Source organism: Pimephales promelas, chromosome 5 (genome assembly GCF_988280905.1).
Source record: "Pimephales promelas chromosome 5, fPimPro1.hap1.1, whole genome shotgun sequence".
NCBI classification, from domain to species: domain Eukaryota; kingdom Metazoa; phylum Chordata; class Actinopteri; order Cypriniformes; family Leuciscidae; genus Pimephales; species Pimephales promelas.
The window spans coordinates 23,011,745-23,032,811 of NC_142773.1; the positions used below are offsets into that span (position 1 = coordinate 23,011,745).

Sequence of the window (21,067 nt, forward strand, 5' to 3'; positions counted from 1 at the left end):
ATCAAGACACTGTTTAAATTAAAAATACTATTTAGGCACTCTGTTACTCTTCCTGTGAAGTGAAAGTGACACTTTTTCTTAAAAAATATGAATGCAATTATTTGATTTCCAAAAGACCTTCAACACATCGAAACCTATTTCTAAAGGGCATTTGAGATACTTGCGACAAAAGATAAAAACTTTACTTAGATGTGGCCTTGAAAGACCTAAAGAAAATCAATAATACATGGTGAAAGCTATTTTTTTCTAGAATTCTCATTCATCTCAATGGTAGTTTAGTCAACTGCAACATGACAATTTGAAATTTAAAAAAAGTAAAGAAAAAAAATAAAGAAAAATAATAATACTGGGCCCACAGAACTTTTTGAGCCAGTTGCCATGTCAATGGCAAACTATTTGGTGTTCATGAAAAAAACTGATCAGGATACATAGCTAATTTGAATGGCGTAAGGAATAGGGCAACAGTAAAAGTTGAGGTAACAATGTTTGGTTAGTAGTATCTACTGACCTTGCCAGCCAGGCTTGCACACTGGTTTGACGTCAATGTGAACCGGAACGCTTTCCATCGCCCTCTTCTGACCACAATCATAAGCAGTCACCATGATTTTGTAGTGCTGCTGTTTGTCATAGCTCAGCCGCTCTGTGTTCCTGATGTTGCCTAGAGAGAGAGAGAGAGAAAAACAAAACAAAACAAGCTCATGATAAGTGAGAGAAATAAACCTTAAGAGAGCAGTTTGTAATAGTTGCAGCCGCCAGACAGAGATACTGCAACAACATAAGATTTTAAATAAATAATTAAGCTCCCATACAATGACTCAGGCCAAATGTTTTCAATCACAAAAGTAATTTCAACAGTGTAAGTGTCCATGTTTCAGCAATTATGGATTATATCGCAAGACTGTTTCCAGTGCTGCTAATTAGAATAAAGACAATTACATCTAATTTCCATATTTTGCATTTCACAAGGCTTTATCGGCATTCATGGCAAATAAAATAACATAAGTGGGACATGTTTAGCAATATAACAAATGATGACTTCATTCTTTGAATATATTTACTCTGAACACAGAGTTCAGTAGTAACCACTACACCTTCTATTTTTCCATGGAGAAAAAAAACAACAAAAAAAAAACAACATATCGGATATATTTCAAAATGTTGTTATTTCCATTCTTAACAAAATCATTCTAACTTTTTAAAATGGATACTCTACATTCAGTGCCTGATTAGAAGTAACTACAAATCAATGTGCAGTGTATAGCACTCAACATTTTGAGTTCAGTGTGAAGTCTTCTATGCTCACCAAGGCTGAATTTATTTGATCAAAAATACAGTAAAAGGTTGTTAAATATTATTGCAATTTAACAATATAGCTGGAAGCAGCAAAATGATGACATTAGGTAGTGCTGTAAAAGAATGGTTTGGTCAATGAAAAATCGTTTCATTACTTTTTGTCGGCATGGTTTGGAAGATGGTCAGAGACAGTTTTGATGGAAATTGGACCATCGGTCTAGGGGGAGTTAGAACAAGGTTTTTTTTGTTTTGTTTTTTTGTCTCGTCTCAAAACATTTGAGTACCTTCAGGGCATGGTCTTTATGACCCATGCTGAGTTTTCATAGTGACACCCTTTTTACAACAAAATTCAAAATGGCCAATGCCCAAACATTCGACTTAGTATGCTGCACTGAATCAAAGGAGTTTTATGAATTATGGGGAAACCATTCAGAAGTAATAATCAAAAATATAAATTTTAATTTCTTCTGACCAGTAGGTGGCACTGTGCCAAAAACCTGCAAGTTGCCTTAGGTCATTCTTGTGATAAAGTACCAGCCTTGCATCAACTGCCGTGCTCTTTATTAAATTGGTTTATCAAAAATATTTTGATAACTTTTTGCTAACATGGTCTGAAGATGATCTAAGCAAATTTTGGTGAAAATCAGCAAGAGAGAAAATGAAATGCACTCAAATCGGCTTGATCGAAGGGAAACATAACATTTTTAGCATAAACATGAGTGCAACTCCAAATATGCTGTAGTTATTGATAAGACTGTCCTCTATATCAGTGTTAAATTTGATAATTTACCCCACAAGTGGTTCAATGACCTGCCATAGACTCAAGAATGGAAGGAGGAGGAGGAATAAGAATAACACTAAGAGTTAAAAAAAGGTCATGTGCAATTTCGGTGCTTAGTCCATACAAGTTATAAGTTCATAAGAACAGCATTAACAGTCTTCAATATCACTTTATCAATTTAATGTATCCTTTCTATATATATTGAATGTTTTTAAAATATATCATATCACATAATTTTACCGATAAAAAAATGGTCAAATCACCTTTTCTTTGTGTTTTTAATTATCTTATTTTGCTAACCAGTTAGCAAAAAGCTCTTAATCAGATTTAAATCTTTAAGTTATGTTTCAAATGAGGCATTTAGCAAGAGAGACACTCACAAACTATAGTGCTGCTGAACAGTAAACAACAAACCCGTTGGTTATAGGCCTACGGGAAACTGATTCTGCTTCCACAAAGTAAAGATGCACTTTCATTCAATCAAGACATATGAAACATAATCAATCATTACTGACCCAGACCTCTGTACAGAAACAATGTACAGATCTGACATTGTTGTACGAGTCATTCTTTATCCGCTAAGAGCTAAAGGTACATTCTGACTTTCTAACCTCTGGCAGGAAGCCAGGCCATGCTCTAAAAGCTTTTTTCAGTGATGAGTATTCTTCCTGCTTAACAGCTTAAGAGGTGCCAGACTCTGTTGTTGGAAAAAGTCAGCAAACCACAGACTGTACACTTGCAGAGCAAGGTTACTAACCATAATGACATAGATCCTCTGGCTCCTATCATTCGAGTAATGAGTGCTTTTTGTCACAGGACTGATGTGTATAATTTAGCATTTAGCTCCTATAGTTGCTATAGGCGTCGGCAGGGTTGCTGTTTGGTCTATGGCGGCGAGTCTGAATGTACTCCGTGGTGACAGACTTCAGATGAGGCTGAACTAGCAGATAGTGATTTGATGCTCTCACACGTCCGTGGGCCTGTGGTTATTTTTACCTGCTGGCTGCATTTCAATGAGACCAGCCGTGCTGTCAAGGAGACAGCAATGAGGAATAGAGGTCAGTCGCTCTGGGCTCCCAGACCGAGTCTGCACCAACCCTCAGAGCCACAAAGCTAAAGTGTGTCTTGAAAAGCCCTCAAAGCCTTTTCCTTCAACAAACACAGGTATGGGAGTAAGCAGGAGGTGTGTGTGTGTGTGGATAGAACTGATAACAGCAGCTAATGTCAGGTGACATGATTAAGAGCAAGGGAGTTTGAAAAAGGAACAGTTCTCCTCCAGTGAGTTATCAATGGGCCTCTGTCTGTGCTGCACAGATATAAACCATAGAGACTGTAAAAAAGATGGACCTTCGCTCTTTTCCATCAGAGAGAACTGGAGCCGCCAGCGTCCCGATATGGCGCTGACATCTTGAAACTTGAGTCTGCGCACTTGCGTTTTCTGGACAGGACATGCGCAGTCGTTAGCAGGAAGTAAAGCCGCGTAATCAAGGCCCCGCCCTCATTCTCGCCGAATCAATCACAAGCACACGCCCCTGCACTTTTCTTTAAAGGAGTAGTTCACTTTTAAAAAAACCTTTTGCTGATAATTTACTCACCCCCATGCCATCCAAGATACCCATGTCATTCTTTTTTTAGTCAAAAAGAAATTAAGGTTTTTGATGAAAACATATCAGGATTCCCAGCCCTAGCTCCTATTGGACGGTTCAAGGTCCAAAAGACAGTTTCAGTGCAAACTGCAAATTGTTCAAAGGGCTTTCAACGATTTCAGACGATGAATAAGGGTCTTATCAAAGCGAAAAGATTGCTCATTAAAAAAAAATAACAAACTTTACGTCTTATAAGCTCAAATGGTCGCCTTGCTCTGTTCTGTGATGCGCGTTAGTGACTCTCCTGTTCGAACTCGCTTATCAAAATGAACGACTTCCCACAGAGAACCTGAACCTTGAAATTATATCAAAGTGATAGAAGCTACAGTAAATGACAGAAGCTATCTTTGGGAAAAGTATATGTGAAGTGCAATTTAATTGTTTAGTTGGTCTCACTTCCCGCTGAATAATATGGGGAGGCGGGGTTTATGACCTATACTATGACCAGTCACTGGGGGGCGATCAAGACGTTTTGGCTTCACTTTTGAGGGCTTGTGCGGCACGCTTGATATAAACTAGGAGTACGAAAACAGAAAATAAGACAATGAGGGTGAGCAAGCATGTGAGATCCTCAACTTGCCTATGTTCCTGCAAAGTGTAGCTCACGCCAGGGGCAACGTACACCCTTTTTTTAAGGGACACCATTGGCTGTCCTTGCTCACTTGGTCGAGAAAGTGGGCAGAAATTTGTCATTCAATGAATGCCAGGTTTAATTGTCATATTTTATTACATGAATGACTTTTTAAATTAATGTATTCAAATAAAATTCATAAAACATACAAAATTGCTGCTGAACTTGGTAGACACATACCTCATCATGCATTTTGTTGAATGAAAAAGAGCAGAATAAATGGATACATTTATACATGGATACACATGGACATTTTGTTATATAAAAAAGCAGCATAAATGGAGGGTCAGGATGCTGACGTTCTTCTGTGGAACAAAGTCGTGAGGGTATGACATAATTTCCAATTAAAAGGAAATAATATGCTGCATGCGCAATTAAATTGGAATGATTTAGACAATTTAGACAAGTGAATTCTGCCTCAATGTTCCACACTTTTCTTTATCTACAATAAACCACGCACCATAATTATCAGACACTTTTTTTTTCTGAAAGTTGCAATCAAAATCATAGGGGGTGTGTGCCTCAGTCTGAATAGGCATGACACTTGTGATTGAAACTTTAAGCATGTGCCTCAGCGTGTTTTCATTTCTGTTCTCACAGAGTAAAAGCATAAAGAACAAAGAAAACTCATTTAATGGCTTCCAGCAGAATTATAGTGCTGCCGATGGTATAAATTACCATATCCGATACCCCTTTTTATTTCACACTTATTTCTCTTATTCCCACTCTTATGTTTTGTCTTATATATGCTCTTGCTCTTCATCTATCGTCCTCCTTTTCTCTCATCGAATTCCATTCAAAAGTGAGTATCAAATAAACATTTATGTGCTTCTTTGCGTCTGGTTTCACTCGCATATATATGAAGCAATAGGAACATTTTCCGCTGATAGTCCTTGAGTGCACAAAAACAAGAGTTTTGAAATCTCACAGAATACATTTATTGAATTACCTGAAGTTGCATATACTGCCACAAACACATACCCTAAATCCCTTCTACCCAACATCATTAGTGCATGTTTCTATCCTCAAACTATTAATCTTTCTCTTTCTCCTGATCTCATTTTCTTTGATTCTCTCCCTGCTCTTCCTCCTCCACTCTCTGGACTGGAGAACACAATGCCAGTGGGCCTTTTGTATTTAATAACTCTCTCTGCCCTCTGATCCACAGTAAATAATGGAGCCAAAAGCCCTCAGAACAAAATCCACTCAGGCGGCCCATGCATCACTCAGCTCTCGCCTGGCACTAACCAAGCCCTGTCAATGCCAGTCGCACTACAGACGCTGGCAGGGCCCAAGGCGGAAAGAGGAAGTGAATGAGACAGGAGCTCAGAGATCGACTTGAGCCCATGAAAGAGACCGCAGCTCTTTGCGACAGCTGACACCCCACAAGAGAACATGAGAAGGAGGCAGACAACCAAAGCAGAGAGACGGCTATGTGATCTGTGGGCTAACGTCACTCCTCCACCTTAGATTCGTTTCTGACGTGCCCGAATGTGTCAAAGATTGGAGCTCTGAGGGTCCAGCTGGCCAATGAGCCGTTTAATTCACTCATGCATTCGACGATAAGCAAATAAGACATCAATTCTGCACCGGTGAATGACAAATACAGAAAATGAAAGCTGAAACAAATCAAATTCAATCATCTCCACCTAAGAGAGAAATAGCAGGTGAAGTAATCGCAGAAGTGAGAAAATGATTTGCATGTCTTTATCACTTTTATAGTCTTCATGTAATGGTAAAACAGTGAGAAATACAAGTGGAAAATAGCCAGCCCAGCCACAATAGAACTGGGGTGTAAATTGTACTTAGTTACTCCAGTAATATTTTGGAAATTTGTGAATATATGTACTCTTTCCTTGATCGCATTTATAAGGAACAAAAACAAACATACTTTTTACTTCTTAGTCTTTACTTAGAAGGTGAAAAATTATATATTGTATATTCCTAGACCTAAAGTTCGGTTAAACTATTAAAATAAAACAAATAATGGTGTAACCACTGTTGGTGATGGGGACATTTTATCAATACTCAAAATGCAAAAGAAAACGACATGTTAATGAGCGTTTAATTAGTCTTTTTTTTTTACCACACCAGTAAAAAAGCTTCCAGATCAGTTTAACAAAAATAAGATACAGTCTCTGAATCAATTCTTTGCTGCTTATCAAATAAACGTATACATAATGTTGTTTTATATTTGAACTTAGAAGTAAAAGTAGACAATAATTCTTAATTATCTATTTTTTTTTAAGTGTAATCAAATATAAATTAATTAAAATTTAGGAAAGGCTACCATTTAAAAGAATTCTTTTTTAATACTTTTAAAATAAGTATCTTTTTCTCATCAAGGCATTTATTTAATCAAAAATACAGTAAATGTTGTCCAATATTATTAAAATAATTATTTTCTATTTGAATATAATTAAAGTGTAATTCATTTATATAAAAAAATAAGTTTTATTTTAAACCATTACTCCAGTCTTCAGTATTGCATGATCCTTCAAAAATCATTATAATATGAGGATTTGGAGCTCAATAAACACTTAATTATTGTGTGTTAAATATTTTTGTGGAAAATGATACACTTTCTTCAACACTCTTAGTATTGCTTAGTATACCTTAGTACTTTTGAAATAGAAAGTTATTATTATTATAATTATCCATTTAATATATCCTTGCTGAAAATAATTAATTCCTAAAATAATAACTGACATTAAATAAGTGAAAATAATAAAAGGCCTCTACCAAAGTCTACCAAAACATTTGGTGAGGTTAGCAGCAGTGTTGGGAAAGTTCATTTTCTACATGAACTAATTCAAAGTTCAGTTCACACATTTTAAAATGAACTAGGTAAGTTCATAGTTCATACTTTAAAAAAAAAAATTAACTAGTTCATTCATAGTTCTTTTTTTTCCATACTGTATGTTGCGAGCTTTTTTATTTTTATTATTGCCACAGCCCATATACAGCCACAGACAACAATCGACGGGCAAAGTTTGCACAAAAATGTAAGATTTTTCCCATCCTCACCGACCTCATCAAAAAAACAGTATAAATGACGACGCCTCCTCGCTCGCTGCTTTGGCGACGGCGGCCGCGGTGCGACATTGGTGGCTTGTGTTGCCAGATTGGGTGTTTTTTTTCTGGCCTGTTTACGTGTGTTTTAGCCGAGTTTTCGCCTGGAAGGCTCTATATAAATCTGGCACCCTATTGTATGAATGTATAGTAGTAGTAACAACGTAGTAACGTTGTAGTAAGAACGTAGTAACATTCATCAGGCAGTAATACAGTTCACGTTCGCCCAAAATATGAACAAGATCATGAATGTTCATTGAACGCGTTCAGGCACAACACTGGTTAGCAGTAAGTTTCAATTTCTTTAATGATTTAATTAAGGGCAAAAAATACAAATATCAAGTATCTCTGGAAGAATACTTCTGCTTTAAAAAGTGTTCATACTTTATACTTTTTATACTTTTCACACGTCTCCTTATCTAACACTTACCATTTCGATCAATAGCAAAAGGTGTCTCCTGTGTAACAATCTCATAGTTGCAGATTTGGCTGTACTGTGGAGAGCAGTCCTGATCCCAGGCCTCCACCTGCAGGATGCTGTCATAGATCTTGCCCTCGGTCACAGTGGCACGATACAACGGCTCCCTGAACACCGGCGAGAACTCATTTACATCATCCACCTGGATATGAACCACAGCCCTGCAACAGAAACAGGGGGTGGGACAGAGAACAATGAATCAGGGTGAAGAACAGAAGAGCTGTTAATTGCATAGATCAAAGGTGCTAATGAAACTGAAACCCATATAACACCTCCAAATTTGTGCAAGTGAATTGTGAATAACTTTGCACGATAAAAACTATAATGAAGACGGAAATTAATAAAGACCGGAATTATTCTAAAAACTGTACTGATAGCACACATTGCCAGACTGATTGTTTAAATTGAATATGTACATGTCCTTGGTTAATATAATCTGATTGTAAGTATTTTAAGCATGTTTACTTGATAACAATTAGTACTGTGCACTGCAGTAGGTAGAATAGATGGCTTGATTAGCAGTTTCATCAAAATAAAATTACTCATCAAACATTAAGCTGTTGTTTATCAAGCTGCATTCTGCACACCGACACGAAACCAGATGAAGCTACGCCTGCAATATGTCCGCACATACAATCATTGCTTAGTAATGCATTTCATTATGAACGAATCTGAACGTTCACAATTAAAACATCTGGATATCTGAAAACATAGGTTGAGGGAGTAGGTTTAGTTTTGGGGTTACTAATTCTTAATCATTCTAATTCATAATCGGTCATATCATTTAATGCTATTATGCAATTAGGTTTATCTAAGTTGTGCCCCCCTGAAAAAAATGAATTTGTGTCTGGTGCCGGGTCTGGATTATCCCACTGATATCCTGTACTCTGCGATCTCTCTTGCAAGCGCACGTTCCAGCAGACCCTTCTGTACCGAGATGTCAAGAGACATTCATCAGAACGGCCCAAGCTGTGAAATCAAAAGCACTTCTTCATCTCTCTCTCTCTCTCTCTCTCTCTCTCTCACACAGCAGTAGGTGCCTAAAGCACGGTTCTCTCCTGCACTTCATCAGAGCTGTGTTCCAGCTGCAGTGATTTGCTATTGTAAGAGAGATTGTCGTGCACATACGGAGCTTCCGGCAACTTTGTAAACATCTTGATGGGTCATCAATGCAGGGCCAGCCAGGGTTGGGTGTGTAGCAATGTGTGCAAGTATGGGTGTGTGTATGTGTGTGCCTGTAGCCAACTTATTTCCTGGAGTGCCACCAGGGACAGAGAGAGAAAAAAAGAATGATGGAAGGAGAGAGCGAGTGAAGGCTGGACGGTACACTGAACTTCACTCTGATTTGAGATATAAGGTGAAGAGAGCACACTTTAAAGGCCCTTTAACACCAAGGTCAATAACTATAACAATAACTATAAAGATTTAATAATTATTCTAATTCTAATAGACCTTATGTGCCAGATAAACTAACACAGTCTCATCCCAAAAAGTCATATAACTGACGTCTTGGGACGTTTTTTGACCGTACGTCAATATCCGCCTTTTTAGGGCCCCCTTAAACGTCGGTAGATGGCGATCCCGGGCCGTCATACAACTGACGCTTTACCTTTAACGTCAGTTAGGTGACGGGTTAGGTTTAGGGTTAAGTTTAGGTCTAGGGTAGAGTTAGGATCCCATAACCTCATCTACCGACGTTTAAGGGGGCCCTAAAAAGGCGAATATTGACGTATGGTCAAAAGACGTCCCAAAACGTCAGTTATATGACGTCTTGGGATGAGACCGGGTTGGATAAACAGCCGTTTTAGCATGCAGACATTTTAGCATTTTGTCTTTTGCCCCATCAGTTCCTTTGTGTGTCGTTGGAGGGTCACGTGGGCTTGAGGATGATTCAGCGTACACACGTTTGAACAAAGGTTAAAAGTCTTGAGGTAAAATTACCAAATTCAGATAAATTCATCTCCTTTCCTGTGAGATGAACTGGGTGGGAAACTTAACAGAAAACACAAATTTTACACAAAAGAAAATATAATTCCCCAGGTGAGGGGACACACGAAGATACATGACGAAGGCAGACGAGGACACGACAGAAGAGAGAGGGGGAAGTGGCAGAGCGTCCTTTATCACCTTGGAGAAATCCAGGCTCTTTCTGTCGGCTTGGCCAATCGGAGAGTTGGAAGTCGCAGGTGGGACTTTAATTTTTATTACTCTTTGTCTAAGAGAGCAAGGTTTGAGAGCTGGTTTGAGAGCTGTTCAGAGTCTCTACACAATGATTTTCATAATCGATTATAATCGATTTTTGTAATCGAAAATTCTTATGTGTGTTTGTGAATTATGGTCATACTTCCAAAAAGAATAATCTGTGATTCTGAATGCCAGTCTCCACACCGGTGCAGTGTCTCACAGTCGCTTCAAACATTGTGTTCTTCAACGCTGTGCCGTGTGGAGGGTGTTGAGTTACAACTCACGTAAAGTTGATAATTCCGCGAATGACTGCAATTGCAGATTTCGAACAGAGATGGCGAGAAACAGGAAAAATGGCGGACTGCAACTTTAAAGGCAACTCCAAAGGAAACCGATAATGGTCTAGGCTGGTTAACTCTGCACAGCAGGTGGTTTCCTCATGGCTCTTCTGCCTCACAAGCTTCCACAAATGTGGTTAAGCTTCATTCTCCTTTTAACTGTCTAAAAATGCAGTATTGTGGTTTAGTTCATACCTCCATAATAGAAAACAATGTGTCATCCTACATGGAAAAAAATCCAATCTACTAATTCAACAAAGAGGTGTGCCCCAAGGCTCAACTTTGGGACCACTCCTTTTTTCTATTTATGTTAATAACTTACCATCAATCTTTAATAACTGTTGTGCTCAACTTTATGCTGATGACACCGTCTTATATACATCTAAACATGATCTTCCACAAATTCAAGCGTGTCTTCAGTATGATTTCAAAATTTTACAAGATTGGCTTTTGTATAACAAATTGTTGCTCAACAAAACTAAAACATATCTTATGATTTTTGGTACCAGACAAAAACTTAAATCTGAAACCAATGCTTGTATAATAACTTGTTCTGACGGTACTCCTCTACCTCAAGTTGACAAATTTAAATATCTTGGTGTATGGCTGGATTCTAAGCTTTCTTTCAAATTTCATATTGGTCATATCCTACGTAAAGTCAATTACGGAATTAATGCTTTATATCGTTCTCGTAATTGCTTTACTTATAGTGTGCGCAAGAAACTCGCTTCTCAACTTATACTTCCAATTTTTGATTATTGTGATGTTGTTTATCATAACTCTGTAAAATCAGACCTTTCCCGTCTCAAAACAGCCTATAATAGACTGTGCAGATTTGTCCTTGGATGCCCATTTCTTACGCATCATTGCACAATGTATTCTGCCCTTAATTGGCCTTCTTTAAATACAAGAAGACAAATCCATTGGCTTCAACTAATATTTAAAATTATCCACTTCAATTACCCTTCTTATTTAAAACGGTATTTTGTTCTTAATACTTCAAATTATAATTTGAGGCACTCCGTTCAGCTTTATTTTTTTGTCCCTCGAGCCAAGAAGACAGTTGGTAAAAGAGCTTTTATGTTTAAAGCCACCTTAGACTGGAATAATTTACCTTCCAATATTAGATCCATCACTTCATTTGGGATTTTTAAGAATAATTTGTCTTCTTATTTTATGACTAACTGCTCTTGTTTTGTATGATGCTGACACAGAATGCTTACATACTACTGTATATACAATGTATGTCTGCCAATTTGATCTTGTGGTTGTAAAGTTTTTCATATCTCGTTTTTTTTTTTTTTTTTTTTGTGGTTCTGTATGTACTTGTTTGTCAAATAAGTGTAATTGTTGTTGTTTTTGTTTGTTTATTTTGATTCGTGTTCTTTTGTAATGGCTGTGATTTACTTTAGGACCCCCTCGAAAACGAGATGTTGCATCTCAAGGGGTTTATCCTAATCAAATAAATTACTTAAACTTTGATAATGAGACGATGAATTAAACAAATAGATCATTTGCACAGCAGGACACCAGTCCCTTAATTCACACAGTCCATACCACAGAGTCGATTGCTCTTCTTGCCTGTAGACTACAGGTGAAGTATTTTGTAGATTTTATCCAAAATGCTAAATACCAGTACTTGAACCACTAGACCAAACTTTTCTTGGTGAGGGGCCACATCAAGAGTAAAACAAAACATACAGTGCCATCCACTAATATTGGCAACCTTGGTAACTATGAGCAAAAGCAGCTGTGAAAATAAATCTGCAATGTTAATCCTTTAATATTTCATAAAAAAAATAAAAAAAAAAATCACAAAATGCACATTGAAGTAAAACAATTGGAAGTGTGTGTGTGTGTGTGTGTGGGTGGGGGGGGGGGGGGGTAATCTCATGAAATAATTGTTTTTCTATTGTTCACAATTATTGGCATCCAATTATTGCAATGTCCTTTTCCCAAGATAACAACACTGAGATTTCTCCTATAATTGCTGATGTGTTTGCAGAACACCTGACCAGAGATTAGAGACCCTTCCTTCAAACAATCTTGCTTCTCCTCTTCAGTTCACCCCACTCATTTTCTATAGGGTTCAGAGGGAACTGGGACGGCCATGGGAGAGGCTTCATTTTGTTCTCAGGGACACATTTTTGTGTTGATTTTGATGGGGTTTTTTTTAATCGTTTTCCTGATTAAAGATCCAACCACAGCCCATTATAAGATTTCTAGCAGAGGGGGGTCAGATTTAGATTTTTTATAAGTTGGTATTTGCTAGAATCGACAATACCATGTCTCTGAACAAGATATCCAGGACCTCCAAAAAAAAAAAAAAAAAAAAACATAGGCCCACAACATTAATGATCCAGCAGTATACAACCCCAAATCAGAAAAAAAAACAAACAAAAAAAACACACACAACGGAGAGTCTCTCTACTTACTTGTGACTCTTTTTCCAATTGGCTCCACTTGGGCTGGCTCCACAGTCATAAGCCTGGATGATGAAGGTGTACTCCTTCTGCTGTTCGCAGTCTATGGGGCCCCGGGCCCTCAGCACCCCTTCACCAGATGTCCGATTCAACACCTCGGCCTGAAATGGAGCCTCCTGCCCATGAATCTTAAACGCACAGATCTCTCCTGGAAGAAACAACAAAACAAAGGAAGCAGAATAAGTGGCTGTGAGAACAAGTGAATGACTTTCTTTTCCTGCCTGCATCTCAACAAGCTATCATTGCTATAACTTTCACCCAGCAGGCCGGGCCCCCCTACCCAGCAGAAGTAATATAAAGGACACGGTGTGCCTTTAAAACTGAATCTATTCGTGCTGCGAGAGGAAGAATAACTGTCTGCTCTTGCAATTGCCTCATTTCAGAGCTGGAATCATATTGCGCAAGAAAGCACTGTGCTCAAGTACAGTGTTTTCAATGTGGTAATGACTGCGTGTACCAACAGCCTCATTCTCGTTCTCAAGCAGCCCATCCCACTGGAGAAGAAATCATTACAATAAAATATAAATTTACTACAGACAGAGAATAATTCTAACAAAGCCATACTAATTACAATCAATCAGTTTCTTTCATATTGGCTATGGCTGTAATATACAACTAAGCTAATATGAAATCAAGGTATACAATTTAATTTAAATGAAATGAGATGAAATAGAAATAAAAAAAAAATAAAAACAATGTTGCATGAAGTTCATGACCATGGTATGATACCATCACTGTACCATGGTACCCTTACAGAACTTATTTATAAGGAATGATTGTCTAGTAGTCATACTAATTAGAAGCAGTCACTTTCTTTCTAATTTGCTATTCATAATATATACTTACACTAATTCATTTTTCAACTAAGCTAGTGAAACCACTGTATTAGACATGACCAAAACAAAACATGACTGTACCATGGCACCACCACCTGTTGTCATTATTTTATGATAATACTATGGCATTTTTTGTAAGGTATTGGTATTTCAATTGTGACATTTGCTAAATGACTATGCATCAACTGATTGTGATAACACAGTCTCATCCCAAAAAGTCATATAACTGACGTTTTGGGACGTATTTTGACCATACGTCAATATCCGCCTTTTTAGGGCCCCCTTAAACGTCGGTAGATGGCGATCCCGGGCCGTCATACAACTGACGCTTTACCTTTAACGTCAGTTAGGTGACGGGTTAGGTTTAGGGTTAGGTTTAGGTATGGGGTAGAGTTAGGATCCCATAACCTCATCTACCGACGTTTAAGGGGGCCCTAAAAAGGCGAATATTGACGTATGGTCAAAAGACGTCCCAAAACGTCAGTTATATGACGTCTTGGGATGAGACCGGGTTGATTGTGACATGACTAATGCGAGGGCTGAATACTGACGTTAACTTTTGTCTTTCATTTCCCAGGTGACATTGTTCACTTCACTTAAAGTTTTGCTGTAGCCTTGGAAACAATTTCTTCTAGAGACTGCATTGTAGTCATCCACAATGCAGTTCTGTCCATACAATCACAGATAATGTTGACACACAATCTGTTGACACCGCAATAACTCTGAGACCACAAGAAAGGACATTGTCTTGCCACTGTATCTGTTCATGGGTCCTTTCTGCAGTGCTTCTATCTGGTTATACAGGCTCTTTTAGGGATTTGGAAAATGACCACAAAAAAAGCATCAGAACTCTGACCCTGAGACAGCTGATATCACTTAAACCCCGGCAGGTCTCTGGAGCAAACAGGAACGTGCGGTTATGCTGTGAGCTCAAGCCTGCTGCTGCGGACAGATAAGGATAACTTTCTCTTTCCATTCCATTCTCTCTCAATTTCTTTTTTTCATTATTTTCTTTTTTCTTCTTTTTAAGCAGATCTGATTCTCCGCTCAAAAATCTCCCTCCTCCCTCAGTGCTGAAATAACAATTTACCCTCCGCAGTCCCCGCTCCTGTAGAGACTTGCCGTTTGAATGTACCCTTTCTATTAGCCCCGCGACGCTATATCCAAATTAAACGTGTAGCACAATAGAGGGTGGCTGCAGAAATAAAACATAAGCAAGGTTTTCTTTTTTGATGAGAATTGTAATGCAAATGGGAAAGAATATTATATAAGAATAACAATGATCACAATGCACATACGCAAAAAAAATCCCTGGATAAAGAAAAAAATATAAAATTCCACTTAGTGCTTGGGAGTTACGGGTAAACCCATTTTCCGCTCCGTCTGCTGTTGCAAATGCATTTTCCAGATTCAATTGAAGAAAGGGCAAAAGGGTCAAACCATGCAGCATAGGAAGCGCAGGCAATGTGGATGTATATGTACAGGGTAATGATGGAGGGAAACCGTGAGCTAATTTCCATCATGTCTCCAAATGACAGCTTGAAAATGGCAGCATCTCCTCACGCTCTGCCAGAACAGAGGTCTGTAATCATGCGGCGAGCTCTACAGAGCCTAAACTCTTTGGAGTTCCTCTTTGAAAGTGTCGAAGGAAGTATTAAATCGGGCCGACAGATGTGCCATGTTTTTAATACCACCTCGCATCAGCTCTGGGAGTGTAAAGAAGGGAGTTCTGGGTAAGCCAATTTGAGACTAATGAATGAAATCATCCATGTAATATTTGTACTGCTTACTGCAGAAATTCATTTATAGTAGGCTGGTTTACAAGGAACATGAGCGGTAAACTCCAGAGACCTGGATGACCTCCATCTCGTAAACCAATTCATTTTCCTGTTTCGTTTTTGGAAAGAGTGCAAATTAGATGTGTTGACTAGGACGCAGCCAGAGATAGTTTGGAGATCATAACGGTTGAGTCGTGCACCAGACGGCAGTTCCCCATTGTTGTTGGAAATGTTTTTTAAAACAAACTTGCAGGTGGTACAGTTGCACAGTAAATTCCCTAAGCCTAAAAATTGATTATGTTCCATTATTAATCATGTAAACACATTGTCAGGCCTAATCACAATCTTAATTAAGAGCTCAAACCGTCTTTTTAACATTTCATGAAATCACTGCCGGCAACTTCTAAACCCTCACCTTTGAGAAGTTCAGATCAATATCCACAGTAAATTCGCTCAGTAAGTTATGCGAGTCTTGTTTTGAAAGTTAGCCTTGTTAGCGTGTGCGAAAAACAGGCATCTGTTAAAATATCAACTCCCAACATGCTTCTGAAAGCTTTGCTCATCAACTTCAAGGTCAAACAAGACTAACACATTGATCCACAGGAAGAAACATATGACAATTTTGCACAAAGAAATGTAATCGCTGACGGTTGCCAAGTCTCTGCGCTGTCGGATGCCAGCTAGAAGGTGTTCCTTCTAGACAGTCAGTATCCAGGAAGAAGTAAACACATCAGCTTCACTGTTGGCACTGCCAGTGCTAATTCCTGCATTTTACTTCTGTTTTGTGTTGTTTATTGTATTTTGGTCGATCCTTGTTCTGAATTTGCACACAAACTGCATTGCAATAATTTCCAAAAATGTAATTTGTGTGTCAGTATACATGACAATAAAACATACAGCAAAGTGCCCGCACCCTCAGATCAGTTGGACGTGGCTGTGGTTACAAGAGGTAAAAACATACACAAACTGCTCTGCTCGTGTCTTAGGCCGTCATTGTGTACTTACAGTACATTTATGAGTCATTAACTTGAAATAAAAAAAATTAAACTACTGCGACACCTAGATCTTGGATTTCCTAAGCTAAAACATACAAAAAATTAATTTCAAAGTGAACTATCCCTTTAAGGTTAACCTAAAGCTCTCATTTATACATCTAAAATCCCTTTCTTCTTACATATTCAATTCATGTCAACTTAAATATTTCATATTCATTTTTTACTTGTTTTGAAAAGTAGTTTTGTAATGTTACATCCATAACAGTACACTAATTATTGCAAAATAAACTTCTTCAGAATTATAAAATAGTAGTTTATGTACTTTGTGTACCAGTCACATCTGGGCTGTTCAAGCCACAGGAAACTTCCCTTTCCAGGAGAAAACCCCCTTCCAGGAGGACTTGGACTTATACTTTCCCAACATATTTCAGAATCACCTTTGTGCTTTGGAACAACCTTGTTCAAGCCAGAGAAAACTTTCAGGAGCACTTGGACTTGTACTTTCCAAACATATTGCACAATCGTCTTTGATATGTTTTTTCCATCTATTTCTAGGTCGAGCTGATGTGGGTCGGGGTTGATTAAAACCCTGTTCACACAAACCATTACCAGGCAAAGCCTTGATTCATCCGACCCTTCGGAGATATACTCGGCCGGCTCCATGTTCCCTTTCTTTAATTACTCTCTGGATTACATTCTTCGCTAATGACTTTCTCTATCCCACCCCCAACCCTCATTCATTCTCTGCCCTCTCTTTCTATTAAACACACACATACAGAGACTGACTCAATAATGCCTGTCATGCAGTGGGAGGTTGAGGTGCTGTTGAGAGCCACTCTTGCGTCCTTCACTCCTCTCCAACACAGTCCGTCTCTTTCATCTCTCTCCAAGCTCTAAGTGTGCATATATCTGTGTCTGGATGGGGTAATGGTCCTATCAAGAGTGTGAAGAGAGCCTGAGGATGGACCAGTGGACATCAAATCATTAGTCATTTTTAGCGCTGACATATCCATGTATTTAACATTGATTTACAGCACACAAGGCTCTTTGATCGAAATCCACTGACACGCACACCCAGAAAGATGAAGGCTAAAGTACATAGAATGAAAGTCTGAAGCACTACAGTACATATTTATCATTAGGCAGACCTGACATGATTGAGGCTTTCTTAAAAACTGTGAAAAAAACAAACAAAAAGACTCCCGTATGCTCTTTAGCTAGATTTAATAAAGCTAGACAACGAACATCTATATGAGTTCAGAGTGAGAGAAGACATTTTCGTTAAACTGTGAAGATCTTTGTAACAATATGCAATATATAATAATACCATAATAATATTATAAAAATGTTATTATGCTACATGGCTTTTGAATACCTGAATCATACTTGAATCATAACCTCATTCTACTTCCATATCACCATAGTTATTTCAGCCAAATACATTTAAAATGTTAGCAAAATTACAACCCTGTATCACACGAAATACGTTCTGAGGAAACTATTTTGCAAATCGCAATTACGTTACATGCCAACATATAAGCAGTGCTATTACGTTGGTCCTTAACGTAATATGTCTCATTGTTAATACATAGATTTAATACGTTATTTTCAAAGATATGTAACGTACGTTTTTGTACGTTTGGATAGATGCTAAAACGTATAATATGGACGTATTTGCAACATTTAAACGTAACCTTATTACGTTTTTACAGCTACAAAACGTTAACTATTTACATATGTTTCATATCATAACGATATCTGTATACTTTCACTTTTAAAGATAAATGTAACAAGACCCCTTAATCCTACTCCAAAAAAACATATTTATTTTATACAGAATATAAAAAGGATAAAACGTAATGGACAGAGATGTGTAGTTAAATGAGTTTTAGCATTAAAATATATTTTGAGCCACTAATCCCACTCCTATCCCTAAACCTAACCATAACCATTCCTTAAAACTACGTAGGTAACACAATTAAGAAAAAAAAAACATAACAGACAGATACATTTCACAATAATTTATTTATTTATTATTAACATTACCAAAAGTCGTTCACATGATGATGCGTTGCAGTCGCAGTCCTCTGGCAGTATTATAGTAGTTGTGTATGAGGTACAGATCAGAATTAAAGTTATTAACGTTAATCCAAAATGTTAATCTGATTTCGGTTCGCTCTCTGTCTGAAGGCGCGCGCTCTTCTCCATTTCAAATGTGAATGTACTACACCTACTGAAACACGGCATGTCGCAATCTGTGACGAAGCAGGCGGGAGCCAATGAGCGTTTGATATCACTGCCGTAAAACATGTCGTAACGCTTCTTGAAGGCGCATTATTTGAATTTGAATTAATCACCAGCGCGGATTTGACGTTTGCGGTCGCTGCTGAGAAATGAAGATGAAGATCACTGGATAAAAGGCTGGATTTGGATCTGTTTCTTGCAAACAACGTATGGATTCTAGGATTTGGTTTACATCAAGCTAATAAAATGTATGTCTTTTGTGAATGTATCAGTATGTTGTGTTTTATTGGAGAAAATGCTTTTTATATATTTATGAGTAACGTTGGTCTATTATATTAATAAATGCGAAGGAAAATTTAATTGATATGACAGTTGAATGCAAAAGAGTCAAAATTTTAATGCCACAATTATGCATAAATAGTAAAGAAACCTGCTTGGATGTATTATGTTCAGGAAAAACGTAATAGCACTGCAATAGTATTACGTTAAGGACAAACGTAATAGCACTGCTTATATGTTGGCATGTAACGTAATTACGATTTGCAAAATAGTTTCCTCAGAACGTATTTCGTGTGATACACAGTTGCAAAATTATGTTCATTAGCTATCTAGCAATGTATATGTCACAAGTGTGATCTGTGTTTCTAAGGCCCTGTTTACACGAGAACGTTCGCGGGTGAAAACGTAAAAATATTTTATCGGATGTGCCTTTCGTTTACACGGCGACAGCGTTTTTGAGGCTTAAAAACGCAAAAAAGTGAAACCACCCTCCAGAGTGGAAATCTTAAAAACGCTCCACCGCCGCGTTCCCGTGTAAACGCTAAAAACGAAAAAAAAAAGTCTGCTTGACAGTGAAGGTTGTACGCAGGCGCGTGGACTTGGTGTTGTTGTAGTATGCACTCCTATCCGCCTGAAGTGCACATTGAATTTCACACACTTTTGCATCGCCATTTGCATGCGGATTTCCCACACAAAATGCTTGTCTAAATGCAGAATAAAAAGTGATGACGCAACGCCACTTTTGCGTTTTCTCTTCAGAATCGTTTCCGTGTAAACATAGCCTTAGTTTCCCCCGTCTCTGTGTTTTGGTTTAGTCCTGTGTCTCAGTTTTCCCGCTCCTCATTTGTGTTCAGTTTCTCCACCTGTGTCTAGTTAATTTGCCCCAGCTGTGTCTTGTTCCCATGATCCGTTCTCTGTGTATGTAAACCCAGTGTTCTCCCTCACTTCCAGTTGGTTATTGTATATGTTGCATCTCCTGAGTTTTTGGATCATTAAATTCCTGTTATTAGTTATTCCTCGTGCTTCCTGCCTACACCCAATCGTGACAGTATGTTTATGATGATGAAATATAATTAAATGGTTAAAAAATAATAATAATAATATGTGTCATTCTGTATAAGCTGTCGATGACGCAGTTGACGTTGGCAGATCACTGCAGAAAGAGATTTGCAGTAGTCTAGGCTTGATGTAATAAAAGCGCGGGCGACAACCTCTAGATCTTTAAAAGTGAGAAGGGGTTTTATCTTAGAAGGGGTTTTATCTTAGAAATCACTGTAAGCTGATAAAAGCTATTCTCTACAACAGAATTTATCTGCTTGTCAAAGCTAAACGATGAGTTTTACGATGACTATTACGCCAAGATTTCTCACACTATCTTTCACCGTCATTTCTAAAGGAGCAAGGTTATTGACTATCTTCTCTTTGCAAGTTTGTGGACCAAATATTGTAATTTAAGAACTTTTTATTCAGAGCTGAAATTTGATAAACAAGTCAATGCTGTGGTCAAAAGTTCCTTTTATTAATAGCTGAGCATCGCCAAATTAAAGAGCATTCTGTCTTTTAAGGACATGGGAACTGTTAATCACGCTTTTATTTCATCCAGACTGGATTATTGCAACTCGTTACATTTATGATTATCTAGAAAGTTGCTATTAAGGTTGCAGCTGGTGCAAAATGGAACAGCCAGACTGTTGACAGGCACAGGGAAAGAGTCTAGGATTTATCCGGTGCTGGCATATCTACACTGGCTTCCTGTTGAAGTTTTGACCATGGTTTTTAAAAGCTTGCATGGTCTTGCTCCAGAGTATATAGCATGTCTGATACAGATACAGCATCATTATTCCGTTCGACCATATTTGTCCTACATGTTACAAAATCACGGTTTAAAACCAAAGTAGATCAAGCATTTTCTGTGGCAGCCCCACGTCTTTGGAATAGTCTTCCTTTGCATATCTGATCCTATGTATGTATGTTAAAAACACACCTCTATACTGAGGTACATAATTGCCCCTAGGTTTCAGAATACTGA

The 21,067-nt window shown here is 38.0% G+C and overlaps 1 protein-coding gene across 1 annotated transcript in view; it reads right to left on the reverse strand.

Annotated features, from left to right (window-relative positions):
* Positions 1–21,067, reverse strand: part of clstn2a (calsyntenin 2a) — a 232,097-nt gene that overhangs the window by 56,220 nt on the left and 154,810 nt on the right. The window contains exons 3-5 of the mRNA XM_039654681.2: positions 12,859–13,054; positions 7,854–8,062; positions 509–658 (exon numbers count right to left, since the gene is read on the reverse strand). Of these exons, the coding sequence (XP_039510615.2) occupies positions 509–658; positions 7,854–8,062; positions 12,859–13,054 (555 nt within the window). The remainder of the gene's footprint in view (positions 1–508; positions 659–7,853; positions 8,063–12,858; positions 13,055–21,067) is intronic.